This window comes from Herpailurus yagouaroundi, unplaced genomic scaffold (assembly GCF_014898765.1).
Source record: "Herpailurus yagouaroundi ecotype Mexico unplaced genomic scaffold, PumYag 203, whole genome shotgun sequence".
NCBI classification, from domain to species: Eukaryota; Metazoa; Chordata; class Mammalia; order Carnivora; family Felidae; genus Herpailurus; species Herpailurus yagouaroundi.
In genome coordinates this window covers 18,617,153-18,643,581 of record NW_024412434.1, presented here as the reverse complement: position 1 = coordinate 18,643,581, position 26,429 = coordinate 18,617,153, and the positions used below count along the sequence as shown (strand labels likewise).

Sequence of the window (26,429 nt, the reverse complement as noted above, 5' to 3'; positions counted from 1 at the left end):
GCTATAAATTGCATTCTGGGGGTAGGAGGGGACCCACCAACTGGCATAACTCCTATAGGCCTGGAGCTTGAGTTAGGCTCTAAGTTTTATAGATGTAGGTAAGTGCTCAGAAGGATTTTGTGTTTTCTCAGCTGTTAAAACTCTGATAGTGGAGTCTTCTTTCCTCCCTGGCTGCCTAAAGCTCGACCGCCATCATGAATGACACAGTAACTATCCGGACCAGGAAGTTCATGACCAACCGACTACTTCAGCGGAAACAGATGGTCATCGATGTTCTTCACCCCGGAAAGGCAACAGTACCTAAGACAGAAATTCAGGACAAACTAGCCAAAATGTACAAGACCACACCAGATGTCATCTTTGTATTTGGATTCAGAACCCATTTTGGAGGTGGCAAGACAACTGGCTTTGGCATGATTTATGATTCCTTGGATTATGCCAAGAAAAATGAACCCAAACATAGACTTGCACGACATGGCCTGTATCAGAAGAAAAAGACGTCAAGAAAACAGCGGAAGGAATGCAAGAACCGAATGAAGAAAGTCAGGGGAACTGCAAAAGCTAATGTTGGTGCTGGCAAAAAGTAAGCTGGAGATTGGACAACAGAAGGAGTAAAGATGCTTCAGGGACTATCTGGCGTTTGTGCAGATTTTTCATGAGAGGATTAATAAACTAAGAACTTTAAAAAAAAAAAAACTCTGATAGTGGAGCCTAGGTGCATCTACTTAAGATCCTGAAGGAACTGCTCCCACAAGTTGGTGGAAGGTAGCCTCTGACTACAATGAGTGCCAGCCCCTGCACTTTATCCAGCTGGTAATTTGAGCGGCAGGAGAAAGTGGGGAAGGCAACTTTTGGATTTTAATTTCTGTGAACTCTGAATGCAAAAGGGCAATAAGACAAGAAGGGCAACAGGGCACTTTAATTCTTTTCAAATTTAATGTCCTCATAATTTTAGACCTGGACTTCCTTAGGACTTTATCTTTAATATTTTCTTGCGAATTTGACCGCAGGAGGAGGGTTTGTATATTCTTATTTGGAGCATCCCTACATCGCCATCTTAGAGTATGTCCATGAATTCTTTGGTTTTATTGAGAAACTTCTGTTAGAGTCTGCTGGACAACACGCCTGGGCATAATTTGGCATGGGAAGAGAACAGAGGGATTTTTCAGATTTGGGGTTGAACACTGATTCATTTCAAAACATTATCGGGAAAAATGTTAGATTTGTCCCAGGGGTCTCGGGAAGAGCCACAAGAAGCAGTGATTAGCATCAGCTCTGCAAATATAGGAATTTTATAGTATTGTTATTATTATTATTATTATTATTATTATTATTAATTTTAACTCAGTGTTTTTTCCAGTGCTTAGAGCAGTGTCTGGAATGTAGTAGGTACTCAAATAAACACTTATTGGAACCTGATGCCTTGATAGAGTACAGATCTCCCCACACTGTCTGACCACAGACTGAATGGTTAAGCCCAGTGGGTTAAGGCGGAGGTTCTCAGTGGGGGCTGTATCATCTCCCAGAGAGCATTTTTTTTGCAAAAGTGTCTTGTTTTGGGGGTCATCACAATAATTTGGGGCTATGACTGGCATTCAGTGTTTAGAAGCCACCTTGCAGAATCCCATGCTGCAATTCACGGCACAGCTTTGCAAAGTGAAGACTGACTCTGTCCCACATAACTTTTCAATGTTCTGCCAGACATTTCTGTAACAAAACTGTTCATTATTGTGTGACCCTGGAACCTAACTCCGCTCTCTATATAAACACAAAAACATTTTGCATAATGCAATTACTGTGTCGGTGGAAGGAGGACTCGACTTTGTTTTGTTTGGAACTATTTTCTTTGAGTTTTTCCACTTTCTTGGAAATTCATATTGCAGATGGTGATGTTAACGGCACTTAAGCTGCAAATACAAGCCCCCCCATATTAGTTTAGATTTATGCTTTTGCATTTGCCATGATGCCACATAGAAGAAGAATCTTGACGACTTTATCACGTGACATAAGGTAGTTGTATCAGCATTTACATATTTAAGTGTGCCCTATTTTTATATACTTTCCTTTTATTCCTCCTTTTTCATTGCATTTAGTATGTTAATATTAAGTTTCTGAAGCTATGGATATGGGTAGCCTATAGCGTACATGACCTTGACTTCAGATGGTCATGTAAGCACTATGAAATACTGGATGTTCAAATGGGCAGATTAGGTTGAACAGGAAGTGCTCCTCTGCGATATTCCTCCAAAACTCAGCTCAGCCATCGCACAGAGGAAGACTTTCCCAAACCCCAAAATGACGTCAATCATACCTTCTTCTCTACTTCTGTTCGCGGTTCGTATCTATTGTTTTTGTCACACTGTACGATAATTTATATGCTTATGTGTCAGTCTCCTCCTTTTTTGCTGACAGCTCCTCGAGGAACCCTAACTTTATCCCTCCTTAACGACGGTGTGGGATGCCCGGCACATACTTATGCCACGTGACTCTTAATGGAATGGATGTGATGTGATGTTAATTTCAACAGACACGTTCAGTGAAACACACCGTCACGATGTACTGCAACTATCTTAGTAACTTCCCGAGTCAAACCTTTCAAAAGCAAGAGTGATAGGGAGCCTGGGTGGCTCAGTCAGTCGGGCATCTGGCTTCAGCTCAGGTCATGATCTCTCAGTCTGTGAGTTCAAGCCCCACGTTGGGCTCTGTGCTGAAAGCTCAGAGCCTGGAGCCTGCTTCGGAATCTGTGTCTCCCTCTCTCTCTGCCCCTCCCCTGCTCACACTCTGTCTCTGTCTCTCTCTCTCAAAAATAAATAAACATTAAAAAAATTTTAATAAAAAAAGCAATAGTGATATAATTATGAATGAATGATGGAATCACCACATTTTCACTTGTATATCTACCTACAGAAATGAATTAAATTAGCTTTTCTAAAAAGTGATTTGATTATAATATCTAAGAAACATTCTACAAGGAATCAAATGCCCCATTTATCACAGAGAGTCGCTTTAACAAAGATACCTCCAAGACTCCACATTCCAACCAATGTTCTTTGATCTGCCAGTTTAGTAAAAGCTGGAAAAGTTGCCAGTACAGGGACATTGCTTTCCTAAGAAGGAAAGCAAGAGTAGACCTGAACAGAATTTCTTTAAAAAAAAAAAAAAAAAAAAAAAAAAGGAATGGGAGGAAAGGACATTTTATATTTAAGCTAGATGGTAACTTCTTGTTTTTGATATTGCTATTTTTCTCCCAAATAACTTGAAGAAATTCAGAAAATTGCTAGTTGCTTTAATAACAGTATCAAATCACACTCAGAAAATGATGAGAAGAAGGTCAATTGACTGTTCTCCTAGCAGGACCACACCCAAAACACCCTACGTGAATTTACACCTATAATAATTTCTATGTAAATCAATTATCTTTAATATTTTTTTTTCAACGTTTATTTATTTTTGGGACAGAGAGAGACAGAGCATGAATGGGGGAGGGGCAGAGAGAGAGGGAGACACAGAATCGGAAACAGGTTCCAGGCTCTGAGCCATCAGCCCAGAGCCTGACGCGGGGCTCGAACTCCCGGACCGCGAGATCGTGACCTGGCTGAAGTCGGACGCTTAACCGACTGTGCCACCCAGGCGCCCCCATTATCTTTAATATTTTAAGGAAAGGTGATTCCACAGCCAGCATGCCCATCCGGAATTACGCAAGCTTGGGGAGGGGGAATAAATTTGTTTTTAAGTTGCATTTCAGACACAGTGCTGAACACTCCAGCATTCATTATCTTTGTCCTCAAAATAACCTTGCAAAAGAGGTATGATTATTTGATTTTCTTCACTTTTTTTTTAAAGCTTATTTATTTATTTTGGGGGGAATGGAGGAGGGGCAGAGAAAGAGGAGAGAGAGCATCCCAAGCTGGCTCCAAGCTCAGCAAGGGACCCACTCGGGACATGAGTCCATGATCCAGGGATCATGACCTGAGCTGAAATCAAGAGTTGGACACTTAAACAACTGAGCTACCCAGGAGCTCCTTCACTTGTTTTTAAAAAGATGAAATGATGGGGCACCTGGGTGGCTCAGTCGGTTAAGCATCCAACTTCGGCTCAGGTCATGATCTCATGGTTCATGAGTTCAAGCCCCACATCAAGCTCTGTGCTGACAGCTCAGAGCCTGGAGCCTGCCTCTCTCTCTGCCCCTCCTCCACTCGTACTCTGTCTCTCTCTGTCTCTTGAAAATAAATACATGTTAAAAAAATTTTTTTAAGTAGGTGAGGTGATAAAGAACTGGGGAGGTGAGGAATCTTGTGGCAAAACTGAGTTAGAGTCCATACTACCTGCCTCCAGAGTTTACTACCTTCCTGTAAAATCAGGGTAGCTCTCAAACATTTGAAAAAAAAATTTTTTTTTAAATGTTCATTTATTTTTGAGAGAGACAGAGTGTGAATGGGGGAGGGGCAGAGAGAGAGAAAGAGGGAGACATGGAACCTGAAACAGGCTCCAGACTCTGAGCCGTCAGCACAGAGCCCAATGTGGGGCTCAAACTCACGAGCTGTGTGATCATGACCTGAGCCGAAGTTGAACGCTCAACTGACTGAGCCACCCAGGCGCCCCACTCTCAAACAGTCTTGAATGTCAGCTTTGTTGTTGTGCGGGCCATCTGGTGTCATTTTAGAAAAGAATTCAACCTGAACCAACGTCCCTTGTTATCTCCAATCTTTCACCGACTCCCTCTGATCTGACTTCTGTGCCAATGCTTTGGCTAAATGGCTGTCTATCAGTCAGAGGAGTTTCTTTTTCGCCTTTACCTTTCTTGGCCCCTAACTTATAATTTAATGGTATCAACCACCCATCCTTGGTGGACCACTCTTCTCCCTTGACTTCAGGGATCCTCCACTATTCTGGGCTTTTACAAGTTTTCCATGACTTGTCTGTTTCTCGTCCTGCGTCTTCTGTCCTCTCTGACCGCCTCGCTGCGTCCCTTTCCCAGAGTGGAGCGGAAGCCTGGCTTCCTAGTTCCATGCTGCCTTCCTGGAAAGAAAACAGCACTTCTTCTGACTGCAGAAGCAGTCCTTTGCTGTCTCCGCTCTGGGCTGCTCTCTTCTCGCTGGAGCCCTGTTCCAGCCTTTGCTCACCTGTCCGCCCTGCTGTCACCCAAACTAAACCCCTACCTTACAACACAGGGTCTTCTCCTAATCGAACTGACATTCTTTGGGCTTAGAGCTTAGCACAGGAAAAATACAATAGTATATAATTAAGTGCCCAATGGGTACTCCAACTATGACTCTTCCTTCCCCCTTTTTAAAGAAAATGACTTCTTTAAAATTTAAGACAAGTTTTAAACTTAAAAGTTCTTGCCCCAGCTTGTGATTTCCGTCTCTATACCCTCCTTACCTAACGGTAACCTCCCCCTGGGGTCCTAACTCCAGACTCTCCGCTCACCATCTACCTGCAGTGCTGATTCCATATTAGTCTTCCGTAAATGCTGCTCTCATCATATTACTCAGTGGAAAGCCTTCAATCCTTCCTTATTTTCAACTGCATAAAATCTGAAGTCATTAATCAGACTTTTCAAGATTCTTTGTGATCTGGGTGTATCTCCACGTAGGCGATCTTATTTCTTGCTACTTTTTCACAATATTCCTCTCAAAAAAAAAAAAAAAAGGCAGTCCCTTCACCCCTTCAAGACCACACATATGCCAACGTCCATACTCCCCTTCTTTTTATGTGTACTTTGCCTGGAATGCCTTCTCTCCTGAGAATATGCTTTCTGGCACCCTATGAAGCCTTTCTTTTTTAAAAAAAATTTTTTTTAACGTTTACTTTTTATTTCTGAGACAGAGAGAGAGACAGAGCATGAATGGGGGAGGGTCAGAGAGAGGGAGACACAGAATCTGAAACAGGCTCCAGGCTCTGAACTGTCAGCACAGAGTCTGACAGAGGGCTCGAACTCACGGACCGCGAGATCACGACCTGAGCCGAAGTCGGACGCTTAACTGACTGAGCCATCCAGGCGCCCCTGAAGTCTTTCTTGTTCAAGCCAGATCATCATGAACTTTCCTCCCTTTTATTTTTTTTTTAATTTTTTTTTCAACATTTATTTATTTTTTGGGACAGAGAGAGACAGAGCATGAACGGGCGAGGGGCAGAGAGAGAGGGAGACACAGAATCGGAAACAGGCTCCAGGCTCTGAGCCATCAGCCCAGAGCCCGACGCGGGGCTCGAACTCACGGACCGCGAGATCGTGACCTGGCTGAAGTCGGACGCTTAACCGACTGCGCCACCCAGGCGCCCCTTTCCTCCCTTTTAAACTTGCACATTGCTTCGAGCCTCTATCCAATGCATTAGCTGGCCCTTCAATATTGACTGTCCTGAACTGTTTATTGTAGATTTGCATGCGTCACCCACTACTTTAACAATCAGATTTAAGTTCCCTTGGGCACAAATCTTGCCACACTTGTCTTCCACCCCAAAGCGTTGTAGAATACACTGGCTGATACTAGTTAGACAGTTTAATCTGAAGTCATCGAGCCTGATGGGTATAGTAACTTAATATTAACGAGTCAGCAAAAATTCAGCTTCCTTTTAATGGGATTTCAGAACTAAGTTATTTTCTACATCTAAAGGTCATATGGACAGTAAAGATACAAACTTTATTCTAGGATTTGCCAAAGGTCTTTTGAGTGTCTCTTTCCATACAACCCACCTTTCCACTGATCATCTCTCAACAAAGTATGAATGAAGAGGGAATCTTAAAGCTAATGTTATAAGCCACATGCAATCTCTGGCTCATCCATCCATATTAAAGATTAACTTGAGATGAAGATAGGACATCTGTAATAATAAATGTTATATCATTGAAGAATATGTCATTTTAACCACTAGCGGTACTCAACATTTCGTGACTTCCTGAATGGTGCCAACTGGCATGTATCATATTAAAGTCCGGGTTAGAAGACTCTGTTAAGAAATACAATGGCCTTACCTTTACATAATCATATATGCATCTTTGTGCACTACTTGGTGCCTCCAGAGCAAATGTTTTGAAGGTGAGTTTAATCACTTTGTTTACAGGTGCAACTATGAACCATACACAGTTTAAATTCTTGTCATATCTTCCATTGGAGTCAGAATCAGGAGAGGCAAAGGTATCGCTTGAACCTGTCAGATAACCACCACATCCTTGCTGAGGCCCTGTGTTAAAAACAAAGACACATCACTATGCAGACCAAAGGGAATAGATCTTAAATTTTACAGGGAGGGTTTTAAAAATCATATAGTTTCTAGTTCGGTCACACGTGCATGGACATTATCAGATGGTGCCCGGAGCTTCAGGTGGACGCTATCAGATGGCTTGTGCGGGTGTTGTTCCCACCGTATTAGCTTTTTTGTTCCATATTTCCTTTCTGCTCCTATCACTGACACTTTAGTCCCCGTCTAGTCACCTAGGAAAGTGGGGAATTGTATTTAGTTTTATGGGCATTCCGAGAACTGTGGATGGGATTTATTGAAGTTTTTCCTATACTTGAAAAAAATCCAAAAAAAAAAAAAAATCCAATTTTATAGAAAATAAAGTATTTTGCATAACAAAACTTGTGGAAAGCATGACCATATTTTACTTTTATGTTCTGCGTTTATGAACACTATCAGATGGAAAACTGAATTTATGAAGAATTTACCTAGCACTCCAAGAAAATTGGTTCTCAAGAAACCTTTTACTAAATAATCTGTCAGAAAGAGGCTGAGGGGCATCTCATCTAACACTATCTAATACATACTAACACTAACACATCTAACACTACTAACACTCATCTAACACACATCTAACACTAAGGTCCAGTTTATATTAAAACACACTACATATGTGATTTTTATTCCAAAAAGAAAGGGAAACTGAAAAGGAACTTAATTGGGAAAAAAAAGTCCACTTTGAAATTCATGATAAAAATACAAAAGACAGATAAAGAATACTCTCAAGATGACAGAAAGTTCTACTACAAAAAAATATAGAACAACATTATCAGAACATAGGACTTGGTTTTGTCCATTTCACAGTCCAAGGCAATTACTTCAGAAGTGACGTCAGAAGAGAGTAAAAGGAAGACAAAGTTATTGACGATTTTGAAACCGTGCACATGAGCTAAATTCAAAACAACCCTAGTAGGAATCGGGATTAAGTGGTCCAAAATAGTGTTCATAAAGCTTACATTCTGCACAAATATAGATCATTATTAGTTCCAAAGTTGAATCTCACTGACCCTGGCCTTTCATTTATCCATCTCATTGTATTTATTGATCTGTTAACAGGGAAAGGATTGCTTTCGACATTAGGGGGCACTAATATTTTGGACTTGGAGCTCGGCAGGAAGTGGAAACACAGCAGCCCTCCTGAAATGAGGAGGGTATCAGTTGTGCAGTGTTTCTCAGTACAGGTGCATTATTTAGTAGGTCAGGCTGCCCTGTCCAGAGCTTCTAAGTCAGGTAAAATGATAGATTATTTGCACAGTCAGATGTTTCCTAGAGTTGAAATGCATCCAAAGGCCCAATCCCTGATAAACCCATAGATGGTATCTAGGACAAAATTATTCTGAAAAGAAAGCAATGCTCAGGGCTGAACTGCATATTGCTAATGATTCTGCTTGCGTGAAACAGGCCCACAAACTAAAGAAAGAGCTGGAATTTGCACAGCTTTTGTATCCAATGTGGACTGACTGTTACTTAAGAAAACCACTTAACCTGGGTGCCTGGATGGCTCAGTCGGTTAAGCGTCCCCCTTTGGCTCAGGTCACGAACCATGGTTTGTGAGTTCGAGCCCCGCATTGGGCTCTGTGCTGACAGCTCAGAGCCTGGAACCTGCTTCAGATTCTGTGTCCCCCTGTCTCTCTGTCCCTCCCCTGCTCATGTTCTGTCTGTCTCTCTCTCTCAAAAATAAATAAACATCAACAAAGGAAAAAGAAAACCACTTAACCTGATTGACACGCAAAACAGGGAAGAACAACTTCCCCTAACAGGGAGAGTTAGGGTATTAATGAACTGACAAATGTATTTATTAACTATTGTTTTAATAGTCAAAAGAAACATATTCAACATTGGGGGGGGGAAAATAAATGGTAGTCCAACAGCAGTGACAAGACAGATAAACGACGATAATACAATTCAGAAAATAATAGGTGCCATATAAGAGGCAGGAAAGTCTTGTGAGTTCTGCAGGAAGGGAGAGACTACTTCAGGCTGTGAAGGATGTAGAACGTCCAAGAAAGAGGTGACATTTGATTTGGGTCTTGAAGGATAAACAGGACAAGACCGTGTGGAAATGGGATTGGCATTGGCACTTCTAGGTTCCTTCAGAACTTCACAACCAAAGGCGAAGTGTACAAGGATTTGCATTATATGCATGGGAAAGCATGGTTCTGTTAGTAACAACGATAGAGTCCATGAAGGAGAATAACACGACTGGGAAACAGGACTCGCTGTTCTGGAGAGGGCCTCAACTGTCAAGATCATTGAGTTTGACCTTGAGAACCGTGTGCATTCTGTGCATAATGGGGATGCATTTGAAAGGTTTTTGACTAGAAGAGTGGGAGGGTCAGAATGCACTTTCTAATCACATCTGATGGAAACCCTATCTGGTGGTAGCATCTCACGCAAGGGAGCAGGACGGATGGAGGAAGATAAGACCAGGAGAGAGGACACGTCAATGGCATGGGCTTGGGAGAAGAAGGGTGTAACACGTGGAGGTTTGTATGTGGGAAACTGGTGTTGCTGGGCTTTATTCTGTTACTGCGTCAGCTTTAAAAATTAACTGTTATTTTTTAAAAGCTCCAACTGTCTTAGTACCACTTGTGTATTCATTGTTACTAACGGATTAATAAGGGCAAAATGACGACTGTACTTGGGCGGAGTGGGGGCTCTTATACACACTTAATATTCAGCAGTACTGGTGCCCCCAGGACTAAGGTCATAAGACAGACACACCCTCCCTCCAGGGAACCCAAAAGCAAACACACAAAATTCATTGGTGTGGGCTGTCACAGACTGACTGATCGAATGGATGATTCTTAACTCTTTAGCCTCTCTCTTTGCAGTTCATTAGAATGGACAGGGTTTACTTCTCTGTGCTCTGATGTGAGGCTTGGCCAAGTGACTTAAGAATATTAATGGGCTGGAAGTAGGAAGGGGTCTGAAGTGGGCTTTGTGGTTTTTGGCTGGTGCTCCTGTGTGCCATCCACCGGGAGCTCATGCCCTAGGTAGCTTCTGATGAAAGACAAAGTGGGGTCACATAGAGCAGACTTGAACACGCCCTGAAATATAAAGCCAAGTGCCATCCTTCTGCGGCCTGGAACAGGCAGACGACGAGTCTGCTGAGCCCCAAGTGACAACAATAAATGCTGTGGGGATAAGCGCTGAATTTGGGTGATTTGTTATGCAGCATCGCTGTGGCAATAGCCGACCAAAACACAAAAAGCTGGTTCGAGTTATTAAACTGTAATAGAGTGCATTGCTTAATTCACAGAATATACCAGAATTTTAAAAAAGGAGAATTAACACGGTCTTCAGACAATCCAGGCCAAAATATTCAAATAACTGAAGTAAGCATAATATTATGTGAATGAATTCTATGATTCGTACTATATTTGAATAATATGATATACTCAAATATACTATATTTGAGTAATATATTAATATGAGTGAATATAATTGACATAAGTATAATATTATATGAGTAAACACCTTTCGGTGTTTGTTTGGTGAAGGAAATGGTTATAGTTGCTCTATCCCCCCACTTTAGTACTTAAACATGGTACAACTGTTCTGTGCTTCTCCTCCTCCTACAGCATATGGAACCATAAATGTTTGTATTTGGGGAAATATAGAGAGAAATATTAACCAAGAAGGATCCTTTACCAAAAACGTGCTTTGCCACACTACCAGTTCTGTATTTCTTTTTTTTTTTTTTTTAACATTTAATTATTACTGAGAGACAGAGCGTGAACAGGGGAGGGGCAGAGAGAGAGGGAGACACAAAACTGGAAGCAGGCTCCAGGCCCCGAGCTGTCAGCACAGAGCCCGATGCGGGGCTCGAACTCACAAACCGCGAGATCATGACCTGAGCCAAAGTTGGACGCTTAACCAACTAAGCCATCCAGGCACCCCCCCAGTTCTGGATTTGTATAGTTCAGCAAAAACATGACATAACACGAAGAACTCAGTGACTGTGAAATAGTTTCATACACAAGAAATTAATATCTGTTTACTATATTCATATTTTTAAATCTCCCTGTCCTTTTTAACTAGTATCAACCCTTAACCTTGACATGTCGTTTAGCACCATAAATCCATCATCTTCCTTGTTACTACACACATTCTACCATCCAGCAAACTCTCATCCATCAGCACCCAGTTCATCAGTCATGTCCTGTCAGAAGTGCTCTATAACGACACTCCCTATGCCTGAGAACAAATGTCACTCCAACCGTCTTCTCCACATTGGAAACACTTCCTACAAAAGAGCTACTTCTTTAGAGAAAGAAAACGTTTGGCTACAGAAATAGTGGAAATATAAACCCATTGTAAGCAGTGAAATGTGGGTTGAGCTCTATTTAATTAAAAATCAGTAACCGAATCCTAAATTATTTCCCTCCAGGAAATTAAACCTCAGAATGAAGCTCAAGCCAGGATAAATCTGACAAAGCAAAATAGTTATATTATCTAAGACAAAACGTCTTGAAGCCTTTAGTGGGGACAGATACATTTCTAAATAGTTATCATGAGGATTGGCACTTTTGTGGCTGACGTTACATTGTGGCTGACATGCTATGGAGGTCTTCTGGATAGGATCTCTGCCTGCCTCTGGACGGCTACCAGTTGGACACATGGCAAACGGGAAGCCATACTTACAGATAAAGACTGGCCTGACTTCAGGCATTTTCCTGTTCCCCAGTGAGCCAGCTGGGGCTTTAGCCGGTAGTTAAAGGAAGCAGATACAAGCACAGGAAACCGAACACAAACCCTTTAAAGCTGGTGCTTCAGGGAAATGGGGGTGTACCAGATTAGCTTCCCTTCAACCACACAGGACACAGGGCTAGTGCTCCAGAATCCTTTCTTGGAATAAATCTCAGTGTGATTTTCAAAGCTGCATTATTCAATTGCCCTAAAGCCATGAATTCATTTTTAAAAATGCAGCTAGGTTCCAGATGAACGTGTTTCATCTTTTTCTCTAAAAGCAGATTGGATTTATTTTTCTACCCCCCTAACCTCAAACAGGCATGAACTTTTAGGTATTATATTTATGTTATACCAGAAAAACAATTTGGTGGTTTTTGTAACACGAATTGTGTGTTTTTGTTTTCATTTGCTTGTGTTTGGTAACGTGACTCAGTTGGACTCATTGTAAAAATCCTAATTTGAGACCCAGCCTAATTTAACTTAGAATATGTACTTAGTCTGGTAATATTTGGGAAGCATAAAACTAAAATACTAAAAGAAGGGTAATTTCAGCAACTAATCAGTAGCTATAGTCACTAGAAAAAGAGTAATACAATGTATAACAAACTTAGGAGAATTTTATCATTATCTTTCTACTAATTTCGCATTATTTAGATATTACTGAAAACACTTTATGTATGCATCATCAGTCTACGTGCATTTCATGAGAATTAGTCTCACTAACTTTGAAATTTCAAAAATGATTTGCTAAATCAAATGTTCTGATCATATTATCATGTCAACTGTTGCAGGAAAGGATTTAGTACGATCCGACTTGCTTTCATGATAAAAACCCTCAGCAAACTAAGACTAGAAAGGAATTTTCTCAACTTGACACAAAGTATCTATAAAAATCTGCAACTAACATGATATTAATGGTGAAAAACTACATGTTTTCCTTGTAAGATCAGAAACAAGGCAAGGATACCTTGTTTTCATCACTCATGTTCTACATCATTTTGGAATTCTTGACAGTTAATAGGCAAGAAGAAATATATAGGCAGACTGGAGAGGAAGAAATAAAATTGCCACTATTTTCAGATGTAGAACATCCCAAGGAATCTGCGTAAAAATTAAAAAACTAGTGAGTTCAGCAAGAACTCAAAATACACAAACAATACATAAAAGTCAGTCACATTTCTATATTTGAATAATAAACATATGGAAACCAAAATTAAAAATATGATTGCTCCAAAGAAAACTAAATCCTTAGGTATACACTTCATGAAACATACACAGGATCTATGTGCTGAAAATGACAAAATGATAAAAGAAATCGGAGGAGACCTAACTAAACGGAGGGACATACATGTTCATGGACTGGAAGACACAACATAGTAAAAATGTCAATTATTCCTAAATTGATGCACAGGTTTAATGTAATTCTTATCAAACCCCCAGCAAGATCTTTCTGTTTCTATTAAAAAAATGCTCACTTAAAAAAAATGCTCATTTTAAAATTTAAATGGAAAACTATAGGCCCTTGAATATTTAAAATGATCTTGACAAAGACGAATAAAGTTGTTCTCCACCTTATATCCCAAAGCATCACCAAAGGATGTGCCGATCAGTCTGTAGCCTCTGAAATGGCATGACCTACATTATACGTGTTTCTCCTTCTTCATAGAATGTTTTCCCAATGAATGCCTTTTCACCTTCCCAAGCTAGTACTATTTAAAGCTAAGATTTATTACATGCTAAATGAGTGCCAGGGAATTTTTTAGTCTAACCTTCACCACAACCCTATCTGGTAGTTATTATTAGCATGCCCATTTCAGAGATGAGGTAATCAAGATGTAGAGAGGAAAAGTGTCCAAGGCCAAACTTGTTGGGATGTACAAGAATTGAGTTTGCACCTAGGAAGTCTTGCTCCTGAGCTTACACTCTTTTTTTTTTATATATTTTTTTTAACATTTATTCGTTTTTGAATCAACCTCTCAAGAATCAACCTAACTTGAATCAACCTCTCAAGAATACGGACCTTGTTCAGTTCATCTTTGTATTCGCAAGAGAAGTTCACTGCCTACACAGCAAGTAGCTGGTGAATACTTTTGAATAAACAATGAAGGAATGAATAGAAAATGTAAATAGTTATTAGGTGGATCTTTGCATCTATGCTGAGTTTACGAGGGGAATTCTTGGAATTAAACATATTTCTTGATTTATAGAGTTGCTATTATATTATAAACACATATTCGATGTATACAAAACAACGTTTTTGTCCTATGTACTAACCTGTTTTTAAAGCTAACTTAGTTGATTTTTACGGCATATTTGCTTGTCAAGAGACAATTAGCAGGATAACAATAAAACATCACTGAAAGATTTAAAACACCGCCTGAGCAGTGGAAAATGCTTCTGTAGCTAAAAATTTGCAATGATAAATCATGTTAGGTCTATTACTTAAGAAAATTTAATCTCTGAGTATTAGGTTTCAGCAAGCAGAGCAAATTTAATCATTTGTAAAACAGAGGATACGTGAATGTGCAAACTACACTATATAAAAGAAGTACGACTTACACCGAAAGAATGGCTATTAGCAAAAAGACAGGAAAGAATAAAGTATTGGTGAAGATATGGAGAAAAGGGAGGCTTCTTGCACTGTTGGTGGAAATGTAAACTGGTGTAGCCACTGTGAAAAACAGTACGGAGTTTCCCCCAAAAATTAAAAACAGAGCTACCCTATAGTCCACCAATTCCACTTCTAGGTATTGATCTGAAGAAAATGAAAACAGTGATTTGAAAAGACACAGGCACTCCCATGTTCATTGAGACATTATTTAAAACAGCCCAGTAATGGAAGCAAAAGAAATGTCCACAGATGGATGAATGCATAAAGATGAGCAATACACAAAGATGCGCGCACGCACACACACACACACACACACACACACACACACACACACTGGAACATTACTCACTCATAAAAAAATGAAATCTTGCCATTCGCAACAATACGGATGGACCTAGAAGGTATTATGCTAAATGAAATAAGTACAGACAGAGAAGGACAAATGCCATATGACTTCACTTATGGGTTGAATCTAAAAATCAAAATAAATGTGGGGCGCCTGGGTGGCTCAGTCGGTTAAGCCGCTGACTTTGGCTCAGATCACGATTTCTCAGTCCGTGAGTTCAAGCCCCGCGTCGCGCTCTGTGCTGACAGCTCAGAGCCTGGGTCCTGCTTCGGACTGTGTGTCTCCCTCTCTCTGTTCCTCCCATGCTCCTGCTCTTTCTCCGTCTCTCAAAAATGAATAAATGTTAAAAAAAAAAACTTAAAAAATCAAAATAAATGACCAAATGAAACAAACAGACTCATAGATACAGAGAGCAAATGAATAGTTGCAGGAGTGAGGGGATTGGATGAAGTGGGTGAAGGGGACTAAGTGGTACAATCTTTCAGTTATAAAAAGAAAGTAAGACATTGGGATGTGAAGCACAGCATAGGGAATACAGTCAATAATATTGTAACAACTTTGTATGGGGACAGATGGTAACTAGACTTACTGTGGTGACCATTTTGTAATGTATATAAATACTGAAACACTATGCTATACACCTGAAACTAATGCAATATTGTATGTCAATTGTTCTTCAATAAAATAATAACAGAAGGATGGCTTTATTTACTTAACATTGACAATTATAAAATCAAAGTCAGAAAAAATCTTTAAATGTTCTGTTTGGAGAGAGCAGGCTTAATAGCAAAGCACTATTTAACCGTCATAAAATAGATTGTAATATAAAAGAATTTACGGAATTCATAAAACCAGACAAAGTTTCCCACAGCTTTTTAAAAAATCATTTAAATGGGGACACGGAACCATTTGGTTGTTCTTCTTGATACATTAGCTTGTGCACTGTGCTCAGGATATTTCAACTTTTGTTACTCTGGTGGAGACAAAATGGAGACAAGGATTACTTTCCCACTTCTGCTCAAGACTTGCTAAGTGACCTTGGCAAGTTACGTAATGTCTTTGTGACTTAGTTCCTCAATTCATAAACTCATCTTTATAAGAGTACCAATCAGGACTAAGCCATAAAAATACATGTCCAAATCACTTCATTTTGTCAGAATCCTGTGGTAAGGAATTTCACTAAATTGGAAGGCATAATTTGGGGCTAGAAGGTTTTATTTGTTACACAGAGATTTATTACCCTTACATTCCAATGCAACTGTATTCCACATAACTGTGCTAATTCTTTATCAAAATGCCATGGAAAGCCAATAAAACAGATGTGACATTTACCTGTCAACATCAGAAGACAATGTTATTTTATGGCATATATTCTGTGATATTGTAGAATTATACGAATATAATATGTATTGTGAGCTATAATATGCATCTATTAAATGTATATTGCATATACATATATGTTATATATTCATACATATTTCATGTAAACATTACTTATAATATAAACATTAAAAATATATAGTATAAAATATATGACTATATATTTATTTATAAATTGCAAATATAGCCTAGTATAACAAAAATATAACTGTTTTAGAATATAACATTATAATACAAATATTATATAATATTAATCTTATAGATATAATATAATATGATTGCTGTAGTTATACACACTGTTTATGTAATATAGCCTATGGGCTAATGTACTATTTGGGGCTCGGTACAAATTGGAATGCTGTTATTAGAAAGCCGGTAGCAGCAAGAAGATGAAAGCAGAGAAAAGTAGCTCAGTCTACCCCAAACAGGAATTAGAGACATGACCTGCCTGTCAGACAACTCACCCCAGAATCCCTCTTCGTCCCTGGCTATGTTTACTAACTGCCACAGAGATGATGTGGGTTGATTAGGAAAAAGGCAAATCTGGGAGACAATTACACCTGGTTCAAAGCTTGGCTTTGCCTCTTACAACACGTTGACCACAGACAAATAGCTTAATCTCTTAACTTCCTATTTCTTCCTTTGTAAAATGGGACCGTCCCTGTCTTGTGGGCAGTTGTGTAGATTAGATGAGACTATCCAGGGAAAGCCCCTGTGCTATATCCAGAGCATAATGGATGCTCCGGGACAGGTGGCCACTGTCATCATGCCTTGGGAGTTTGTGATGTCTTCACTTGGGAGTGAGCGGAACATAACAGCTCCTGCACATTAACAGACTTGTGTATAAAATGACAAGAAGAATACAGTCCCATGGTCCTAGTGATGTTTTGTTTCTGAACTGATTTATAACCAAAGAATTTTTTTAAGTGTTTATTGCTGACCAGAGATAGTTTGCTTTTATGCTCCTGCAAACGCTACATCAAAGTCAAGCTGATCTGAGTAAGGGTAATAATTATTATAGGGGATCTATGGTTACAAATAATGTAACTCAAAGCACCTGGTTTTGAGAACATCTGCGATGAGGCGGGGTTCCATTTTGAGAAGGGCTGATGTGGTTTAGGTTATGCAGAATAATTGCTTTCCAGGTCTTGTGCATCTGAATGTTTCCCAGTGTTATCTTACGGTTTACCACTAACTCAGTTTTGTCACTCAGCTTGGTCTCCACAGCACCAACTGGCTTTATTTCCCCAGTGACAGCCCTACTCTTGGAGACCAGACACAGCAATCAGGTCATTGCAGAGGTGGGGGTGGGGGTGGGGGTGGGAGCACAGATTCTGATGTTGCAATACATTTTAATAAAAAGCTTTCCTTTCCTTTTACTGACCTGGAATTTTACTCCTGTCTACTTGCTTTCATAAGGTTTTGGTGAACCAAGCATTGTTGTTTTCTTTATCGAAGCCCTGCATTCTCGGCTCAGCAAAAAAACCCTTCTCGGCAAAACCCACCAAGAAGAGATCGCAGATAACCTTGGCTTTGACATCATCTCTCAAGGGAAGTCCAATCAACAGTGAAATTTAGAAGGCTTCACAAGGGCGGAAATAAGCTTAGTCTAATTTTCTACAAATGGGTGTACCATTTCAGCTCATCTCATTCTCAGACTTCATCAGAGGGAGCAAATGACATTAAAAGAACAGACAAACGCCAGTGCTTTCGAGTAATACCCTCATTATTGCTAAACTGAGAGTTACTAGAGCAATGATTTATAAAATTATTCAAGTTGTAACTCAATTCTCTTATTGTATTTGTACTTTTAAAAGTAATATGGTTTGGCAGCTTTTATCAGGCTGTCAGGAAGCACACGGAAACATACCCATATCAATATTTAGAGTTACTGGATATACTTAAGTTTATTCTTTCATTGTTTAGCTACAGATTTTTAGAGTGCCTCTCAACGTCCAAACATAACACCAAAACTGTGAAACTAAGAAAGAACTAGAAACCAGAGTCTGATTCTGACATGTTGTGATACTTTTCTCCATCTGTTTTGACTATATTTTCCATCTTTGGGGCTGCAACTCTCGTTGCCTTTGTCAGTCTCCCTTTCCTTCTTCTCCTGTCCCCTCTTACAAACAAAGTCAAGTTCAGCTCCCTTGGCTCTCTCCCACTGCTCCCGGTGCCCTCTTTCAGCATGTTAGGGAGCCGTTTTCCACATGTTACGGCAGTGGGCAAAAATCCAGAGAGCAGACGCACATGACCCAAAGGTTGAGTGTCATCTAGAAGTCCTGATTCTCTTCGTATGAAAATGATCCAAGTTTCCACCCTGAGTCACAGCTGAACTGTATGAACCATGATTGAGAAGGAGGCGCATCTAGATATAATAATGTAGAGTGTATCATTTATATTACCTATAAGGTACTTGTTAAGGAGGTGCAATGTGCCCATTTATTCTTCAGAACAGTCAACCAGCCAATAGTGGTGGAGTATTATGCGCTAGACCTCTGCCAGGCATTAGCATTTAACCAGAATTTAGCTTTTGATTTCAGATATAGTTATAAAACAAACATTAGGGTTTGCTGGTTAGATTTCAGTGTAAAGTGAGTAAGAACAAACAAAAAGATCAAGGCACCCTGGAGCGGTCCTGTTGATGATAATGACCCCGGCTGTACACACACCCCTTCTCCACCTTGGAGATACGGTGGGGAAGGTCACGCAACCTTGCAGAAATCCAAGACCTCAACATTACTTTCTGATGACATAACAGCCTCTCTCTTTGACATCTAAGGAACTGTGCACAGGGATTAGCTACTTTATCCCCATCACATTCTTAAAAGAAAGAAAGTGATAACGTTTCAAACTTTTCTTTTTTCAGTGGATAAAAATGGAGCTCAAAAGTGTTACAGGACCTTTCTAAAGCATCTTACCAGACAACGATGCAATGGAGCATTTATGTCATGGCCACCTGCTTTCCCGTCTATGGCTCTTCCCATCTGGGCACATTCCCATCTTGTGGAGCACGATTCATTTTGTCCTTGTTAAACATGTTCTTTGGCATTTTTGCCATTGTCTCACAGGAAGGTCTGTGAACCTGACCGTATTGCCACCTGACTAGTTCTCCATATGGTGAACACCCCAGCTAGCGACCGGGAGTGGCCTCATCCTCAGCACGTGGGCTGTGGGTAACGGGGGGGCTGGGAGCTTTAGTCATACATCCAGTGTTCACAGTCTTAGGGGAAGAGAACCTCTCGTCCCCAATCCTGTCATCTTCCCCAGGGTGACGTCTTTGTCCTTCTAGGACATGTCATCCTGAAGGGTCACTTTTTACTCTCTCCTGGGCTACTCACTGAGCAAAATGCCTACCAACCTCACACCTAATTAGGCCAGGGTCAGTTTTGACCCCAACATTTTGCTGAAGTGTTATAGAAGACATTACTTTAACATTTATTTATTTTTGGGACAGAGAGAGAGACACAGCATGAACGGGGGAGGGGCAGAGAGAGAGGGAGACACAGAATCGGAAACAGGCTCCAGGCTCTGAGCCATCAGCCCAGAGCCTGATGCGGGGCTCGAACTCACGGACCGCGAGATCGTGACCTGGCTGAAGTCGGACGCTTAACCGACTGCGCCACCCAGGCGCCCCTAGAAGACATTACTTTAAAAAACACATGAAAGTAGCGCGGCACTGCACAAGTAAATGTACTTTAAATCCCTGATCTAATCAAGTATATAGAAGCCTGATGCCTAACGTGACAAGCATGTTGTGAGTAAGACTGACTGAGCGGCACCCTGGCATGAGACCGGGACAGTAAAAGGCAACAGGGGCCTTGATGGTTTAAAAATACATTTGCAAGCCTGAAATGCTTCACAGGACATACATGTGAGCACAGTCATGGCCAAAGCAGCCCCTGGTGGTCAAGGAGGGACAAAAACTCAACTAGCAGAAGTGAACAGACTATAGGGCACTTAAAAATGTCAATTCTGCACTATATACAGCATTCCCATTTCAGCCAAACCCACAGGACTGATGGCTTTTGAAACTTGGTAAGATCATTGATACCAGTGACAATCAGAGGAAAGCAATGCACGCTCTTGAGAAAACACTCAGATAATTTCAGAGTGGCACAGATCCCTAAAGCCCAGGATGATCCCTTTCCTGGTTATCTTCTCTCAGGATGAATTACTCATGGAATGCTGGGGTGCAGGGGGAGAGAGAGGAAGGCAGATTAATGTTACAGTTAGATGTGAGCCCCCATGAAAGACCTGCCTTCCTTTCTTATTACCTTACGCCCTGTGCATTACAGGCCTGGAATACAGAAGGAAACTCCGTTTCCCTACACATTTAGTAATTGACACAAACTATAGGATATTTCCCCCAAATTTGTTCTGACCCATCAGCAATACAAACAAAGGAGTTCACCTTATGATCACAGACTTACACGAGTGGGGCTCTTTACTGACCTCTGAAACGTTGAAGTAAATTACTGTCAAGTGTATAATGTAAATAGTGAATGTGCAAAACTCCGGTGCGTGTCAAGATGAACGAAACTGGGATGTCAAAGGCTAAAATGGTCTCGTCTTCACAGCAATTATTTACTCTGTGAAAATACTGTTTTCCGGACTGACCCGCACATCCCCCGTCAAAAATTCAGTTGACTGTTGACTGTCGGGTCCACACAGGCTCTTCCCCTCTTTACGGAAAAGTGGGGTGGCTTTCGGTGGGTGAGACAGATGTGAAACGTGCAGCTTACTGGCTAGTTTTTTTGTTTTTTGGTTTTTTTTTTTTTAATGCAGATCTGTAACTAAAAGGTTCTATAAGCCCTAGAATTCAATCTAATGTTATGCTCTTTCCCCCACTTCCTTACCACAAATAAACAAACAAAAATCAAAATTGAAAAGTTATGCAGAGTGATCAGCAAACTCACCTGTGTGGTCTTGAAAGCTTTGTGAGACCAAAGCAATACGAAATGGTAACACCGAGGTTTTCAGTAAAAAATTACCATTAAAGATTACTTAAAATTACTTCTTAGATATTTCCAAGTGGCCAATGGCAATTACACAGATGAAAAAGAGGTCAAAGTCATCATCATGAAATGCAGTGGTCACACAACTCGGGCAACTAATGACAGTCCACTTTTTGTTCCCTGCACTTGAACCCTTCCTATAACCGTGACCAGAGGAAAGCAGTCATTGACTGATAGAGCAAAGTGCTCATACGTGAACAGTGCCTCTGACGAGGCAAGATTTTTCCTCCTGTGCTGCTTCACTCCATCAAATCACAATAAGTCCACAGGTGCCTTCTTTGTAGCTCAGAAAAACAACACGGTCATTAACGAGGCTGGGGAACACTGACTAACTCGGGAAGCTTTGTGCAGATGACAACAGCGTGGAGCACTTTAAGACCATTTCAATGGTCATGTGAGAATATATTAGGAAAAAAGGAAGACAACTTGAAAGCAGGTAGCAAGAACAAATGCAAATATATGTCATTTGATTCTAAAGTCTGTGCTAAAGGCAAGAATTGTGAATTCTTTCGTGTATTAAAAAATAAAATCTCCAAAGGCAAATGAATTTTTCTTTCAAAACAGCCTCTGCATTTTGCACACCACTTCACGTAGGCAAGTCTATTGAGGCAATACTCCCTATCTGCCCGTGAGACTGGCTCTCAAGTTATTGCTGATCGAGCCAAGTACGATAGGTGGCAAAGTGGTTTTCTGATACAATTTGTCATGACGTCTGCATTTTGTTAGGAAGCCTTCACACCACGAACGTCTAATTGCTTCCCTCAAGAAATGCACAAAAAAGCGACACATCAAATGTAAAGAAAGCTTAAGGTAAGCTTTGCTCTGTATCAGAGGGATGAAGGTGATCCACAGCATGGGGTAAAGAGAAAGAAAGAGTTTCAATAGTGACTCAGAAAGCTTATTGCAGAAAACGTCTCAGGTCTCTTTAAGTCTTCACTCACAGAGAATGTGATTTGTTTGGTGAGCTGTTCATTTGCAGAACATGAATCACATCTATATCCAAATGCAGGAATCAAAGCACTTTGCAGAGTCAAACGTAAGTTTTCTTAGACTGTGCCACTGACGCTATGAATATAGATAAACAGAATGGATTATCTCATTTAGAGTTTAAATGACTCAAAGCTCTGAGTCAATTTTATATAATTACTTCTCACATTCAGTGGGAATAAACGGTCTTCAATTTAACCTCACATCTATCTTTTCCTTTCACCTCTAGAAGACTTCCAGATCATTCTCTCCAGCCCAAATTGCTTCTCGAGGATCAATTTCCTCCTGTATTTCTCCACTTCGTTATCTCTGAGGCCTCCAACTACAACTGCTCCAAACTAAGTCTAGTATTTCTTCCCTAAATCTTAGCCTCCTAAGGTGCCACTATCCAGAAATCGTCAAATCCTCTCCTCCTGCAATATGTCACCAACTTCCACACTGTACTTCCCACTCACTCTACCTTCTCAGTTTCTCTGAATTCTTACCTTTCCTTCATTTTCCATTCCCACTGTGTCAATGTGAGCCTTCAACCTTTCCCATCCAGAATTCTGCAGTGAGCTTCTTCTCGTCAGGTCACAGGTTCCCTCCTCTCCAGCCTTCCTCCACCCTGCTACCACTGTCACCTTTCCAGAAAGAAGTCAAGTCTGGCCATGCAGTTTTTACTTAAAATCCTCCCAAGGCTCTTCATCATTTTAAAGATAAAGGCAACACAGGTCGTGAGGCCTTTTTTCCTTGATGGAGCCTTTGCCTGCTTTTAGGCTAAAATTCCACCTTTTCTGTCAGTGATAAAATGAGGCGCAGGTCTCATTAGAGACGGTTGTGTAGGTAGAGTTTACCTTTGTATACCTAAGAGGTATATTAGTTGAGTCATTTTTTTTAACGTTTATTCATTTTTGAGTGACAGAGACAAAGCGCAAGTGGGGGAGGGGCAGAGAGAGAAGGAGACACAGAATCCGAAGCAGGCTCCAGTCTCCGAACTGTCAGCACAGAGCCCGACACGGGGCTCGAACCCACGAACCCTGATATCATGACCCGAGCTGAAGTCGGATGCTTAACCGACTGAACCACCCAGGCGCTCCATTGAGTGATTGTTTTTTTAATCAAAATAGAGCATATGTAATTTTTAAAACCAAAACTTTATGTGACCTATTCCTCAAAATTTAAATGAAAAGCAACTTTGGTCAGGTGAAAAAAAATAAAGCAGAAAAGTAACAGTCATGAAAAATAGATTCATATATCCACAATTCTTACCCAGTGTCTGATGGAAAGTTATTTTCCAACCTCTTGCTGTTTGAAACGAATCTGTCTTGAATACCAGAAGCATGCTGTTATTGCTGCTCCTAATATTTGGTGGAAGAATGGACCCACAGAATTTTCCAAGAAGAGGATTACTGATGTTAGAACCATCATAAATTGCCAGATAGTCTTGGGAGCAGAAGGTGGAGGGAACCACATCAAAATCACTAAACCTGTGGAATGAACCTTGTTAATACTGATGTTCTCCATTTGGATTTCCATTACAGTATACCTTTAGTTCTTGTAAAAGAACAAAAGGAACCAAAAAATCAAAAACTTAATAAAAATAAAAATAAAAAAAGACAAAGACAAAGACTAGAAGCAGAATATCCATGCTTTACTTCATAGAAAATATTAGAAACAATATGCTGTGTTACTGATTTGATTGCTATAAGCGAAAACTGACATTTAAGATCACTGTGGTTGTTAACAGGAACTTCACCACACATCCCCAGCTCTCTGCCTTCCTGATGTTTGGGAGAATTGCCCATCTGTGCACACTCTGAGGTTCACCATGGCCCCAAGACTTGCTTTGGCCACAGAAATGTAAGCAGTAGTGATATGCATTACTTTTTGGAAGATGTTTTTAAAAAGTCACTACTCAGTTGGCCATACTGCCTTCCCACTGCACTGATGGACCATGGATTCAAATGTACAAATGAAGCTTCTGTCAGCCTGGGCTGCTGAGTGACCAGGCCACGTTGGACATACTCATACAGGTGAGGGAGAGAAATGAGCTCATGAAGCTACTGTGCTTTGGGCTTGCTTGTTACCACTCAAAACTATCCTGACAGATACATCCTTAGTTTTACTTTAATGGCCTGAGATACGATATGGATCTAAGGCCTACACTCTGTCATTTCAAGTAACTAATCCCAGAGTTCCCAAACAATCAAGCCTTTCCATATGGTTTATCTTTAGGATTTTAGGGTGTGTTGACTATAACATTTTTTTCTTAAACCTATTTGAATTATTTGATATCCTTCCCTCATTGTTTTGGAAGTTCTTCTGCTTTCTCAGTTTTTTTTTTCTTTTTGCTAGCAGCTACAATAAATAACATATCGGCAGAATAATTTGAAAATATCTAATTTGAAAATTCCTTTTAAGAGCCTGAAGGAAAAGAAAAAAAGATCGGTAAATTCTTTTAAAGCTTTTCATTAGTTCAATTTTTTCCAAGCTGGTGATTAAGAACAAGATGAAAAATTCTTTATTTTCTTTAACCACATGTAATATTTAATGTCCTGATGATGATGATGATGATGATGATGATGATGATGATGGTGAGGGCAGAGCAATAGCCAGGTCATTTCTAAAAACACTGCATTTATTTTCATCCTCCTTGGATGACGCATTTATTTTCCACAATGTGCATTCACAAAGAAAGATAAAGATGTGAGTTTCCAAGAAGACTCAGAAAGGCTTTGGCTTTTTATGTTGTATCATTTTCCCCAGAGCACAGAAAATATGTGGAAAGTCCCATTGATAGAAAAGTTTATGTCACCAGCACACTTTGGGAGCACTGGTGGAGGAAGTCCTCTTTTACAAATGTCTACAACCTCTTTAATGCCTGAGGTAGTATCTCTTTCATAGGCTTTAGGTTCTTGGAAAGAACCTAATAAATAATTTTCCAAACATGCTGACATGGACTTTGACTATGATGAGCCCAGGGCCCAGGGAAGAAACAGAAATATACGTTATCAACATATGTAGTATATAGATCAACTATGATCCTGCGGACGTAGAAGCAAATGGTGTCGCATCATGGCAGATGACAAGACTGATTCCTTACACTTCTGTTCATAGGCCTCCTGCTCTGGACCATCTGACAGCTTTGGTTTATTCTTTTGTTCCTAGGACTTAAAGGGCTTTTTCACCCTTTGGGCGCAGCTTCGTTGCAAATAATCCCAGGGGAGATCGGCTTTCTTCAAGATCCAGTCTAGAGACCACTTACTGTCTGCTACAGGAACCCAGTCAGGCTGGGTGAGACTTGTCTTTACGTCCAAAGACCCGTTTGATATATGAGGTCCCTGGAGGCAAACTGCAGAAAGGATATCGTTTTTAGGGATGAAAGTGATCACAAACATTTAGTCGGGGTGGCAGGGGGCTAGGTAGGGGAGAACCTAGCCCGTCAACCTTCTATAAAGAATTCTAGATTGTTGTGAACCACACCAGCTTTCAGAGTTTTCTGCCATAAACTGTATATCACTGAAATACAAGACTTACAAATACGTCATCTCAGATGAATGTGATTTTGAACTTTATCACTTATAACTGGAGGTCGTATTCCCTTAATCAGTCCTGCGGGGAGTAGGTAGGATTAGGGGACAGTTTTACCGATGATATAAGCGATACTGAATAGCACCAGTTTAGAGGTGTTCTGATACATGGATAAAAATACATTTCTTAAGTAGTCAGGAAATATTTGCCCTTCAAGAAATAGCACAGGGAAATATTAAGGACATGGCTTTGGGAGAAAATATGATGTGAATTCAGATTTTGAGTCTTCATTTAATAGCATATCACATTGAGAAAGTTATTTGACCCTTCTAAGCCTCAGTTTTCTCATCAGTAAACTGAGTTTAATAATAAATACCTCATATGACTTTTCAGAATGAAAGAAGGGAATTAAGTAAAGTGTCAATTAAAGCCCCTTGTGTATATAATAAGTGTCCAACAAATGGATACTACTTTCTCTTGCTGTTCCCAAGACAGGTTTATAATTTTACAACCCATTATACGAGGCTCTTTTGAAACTGTTGGAAAATTATAATATTCATTTTCACTGGCGGAGTGCCTGCTTTTCTCCCTAATCACTACTGGCTTGTGTGGGAGGAAGGACACCCATTTCCTGGATTTA

The 26,429-nt window shown here is 40.3% G+C and overlaps 2 protein-coding genes across 2 annotated transcripts in view; one reads left to right on the top strand and one right to left on the bottom strand.

Moving 5' to 3' along the window:
• Positions 1 to 26,429, bottom strand: part of CUBN (cubilin) — a 279,400-nt gene that overhangs the window by 17,505 nt on the left and 235,466 nt on the right. Inside the window, exons 59-60 of the mRNA XM_040451314.1 lie at positions 23,528 to 23,745; positions 6,974 to 7,182 (exon numbers count right to left, since the gene is read on the bottom strand). Of these exons, the coding sequence (XP_040307248.1) occupies positions 6,974 to 7,182; positions 23,528 to 23,745 (427 nt within the window). The remainder of the gene's footprint in view (positions 1 to 6,973; positions 7,183 to 23,527; positions 23,746 to 26,429) is intronic.
• On the top strand, positions 153 to 683 carry LOC121014765 (40S ribosomal protein S24-like). The gene has a single exon (XM_040451319.1). It carries the CDS (start codon positions 195 to 197, stop codon positions 585 to 587), a length of 393 nt encoding a protein of 130 aa, XP_040307253.1. The 5' UTR covers positions 153 to 194; the 3' UTR covers positions 588 to 683.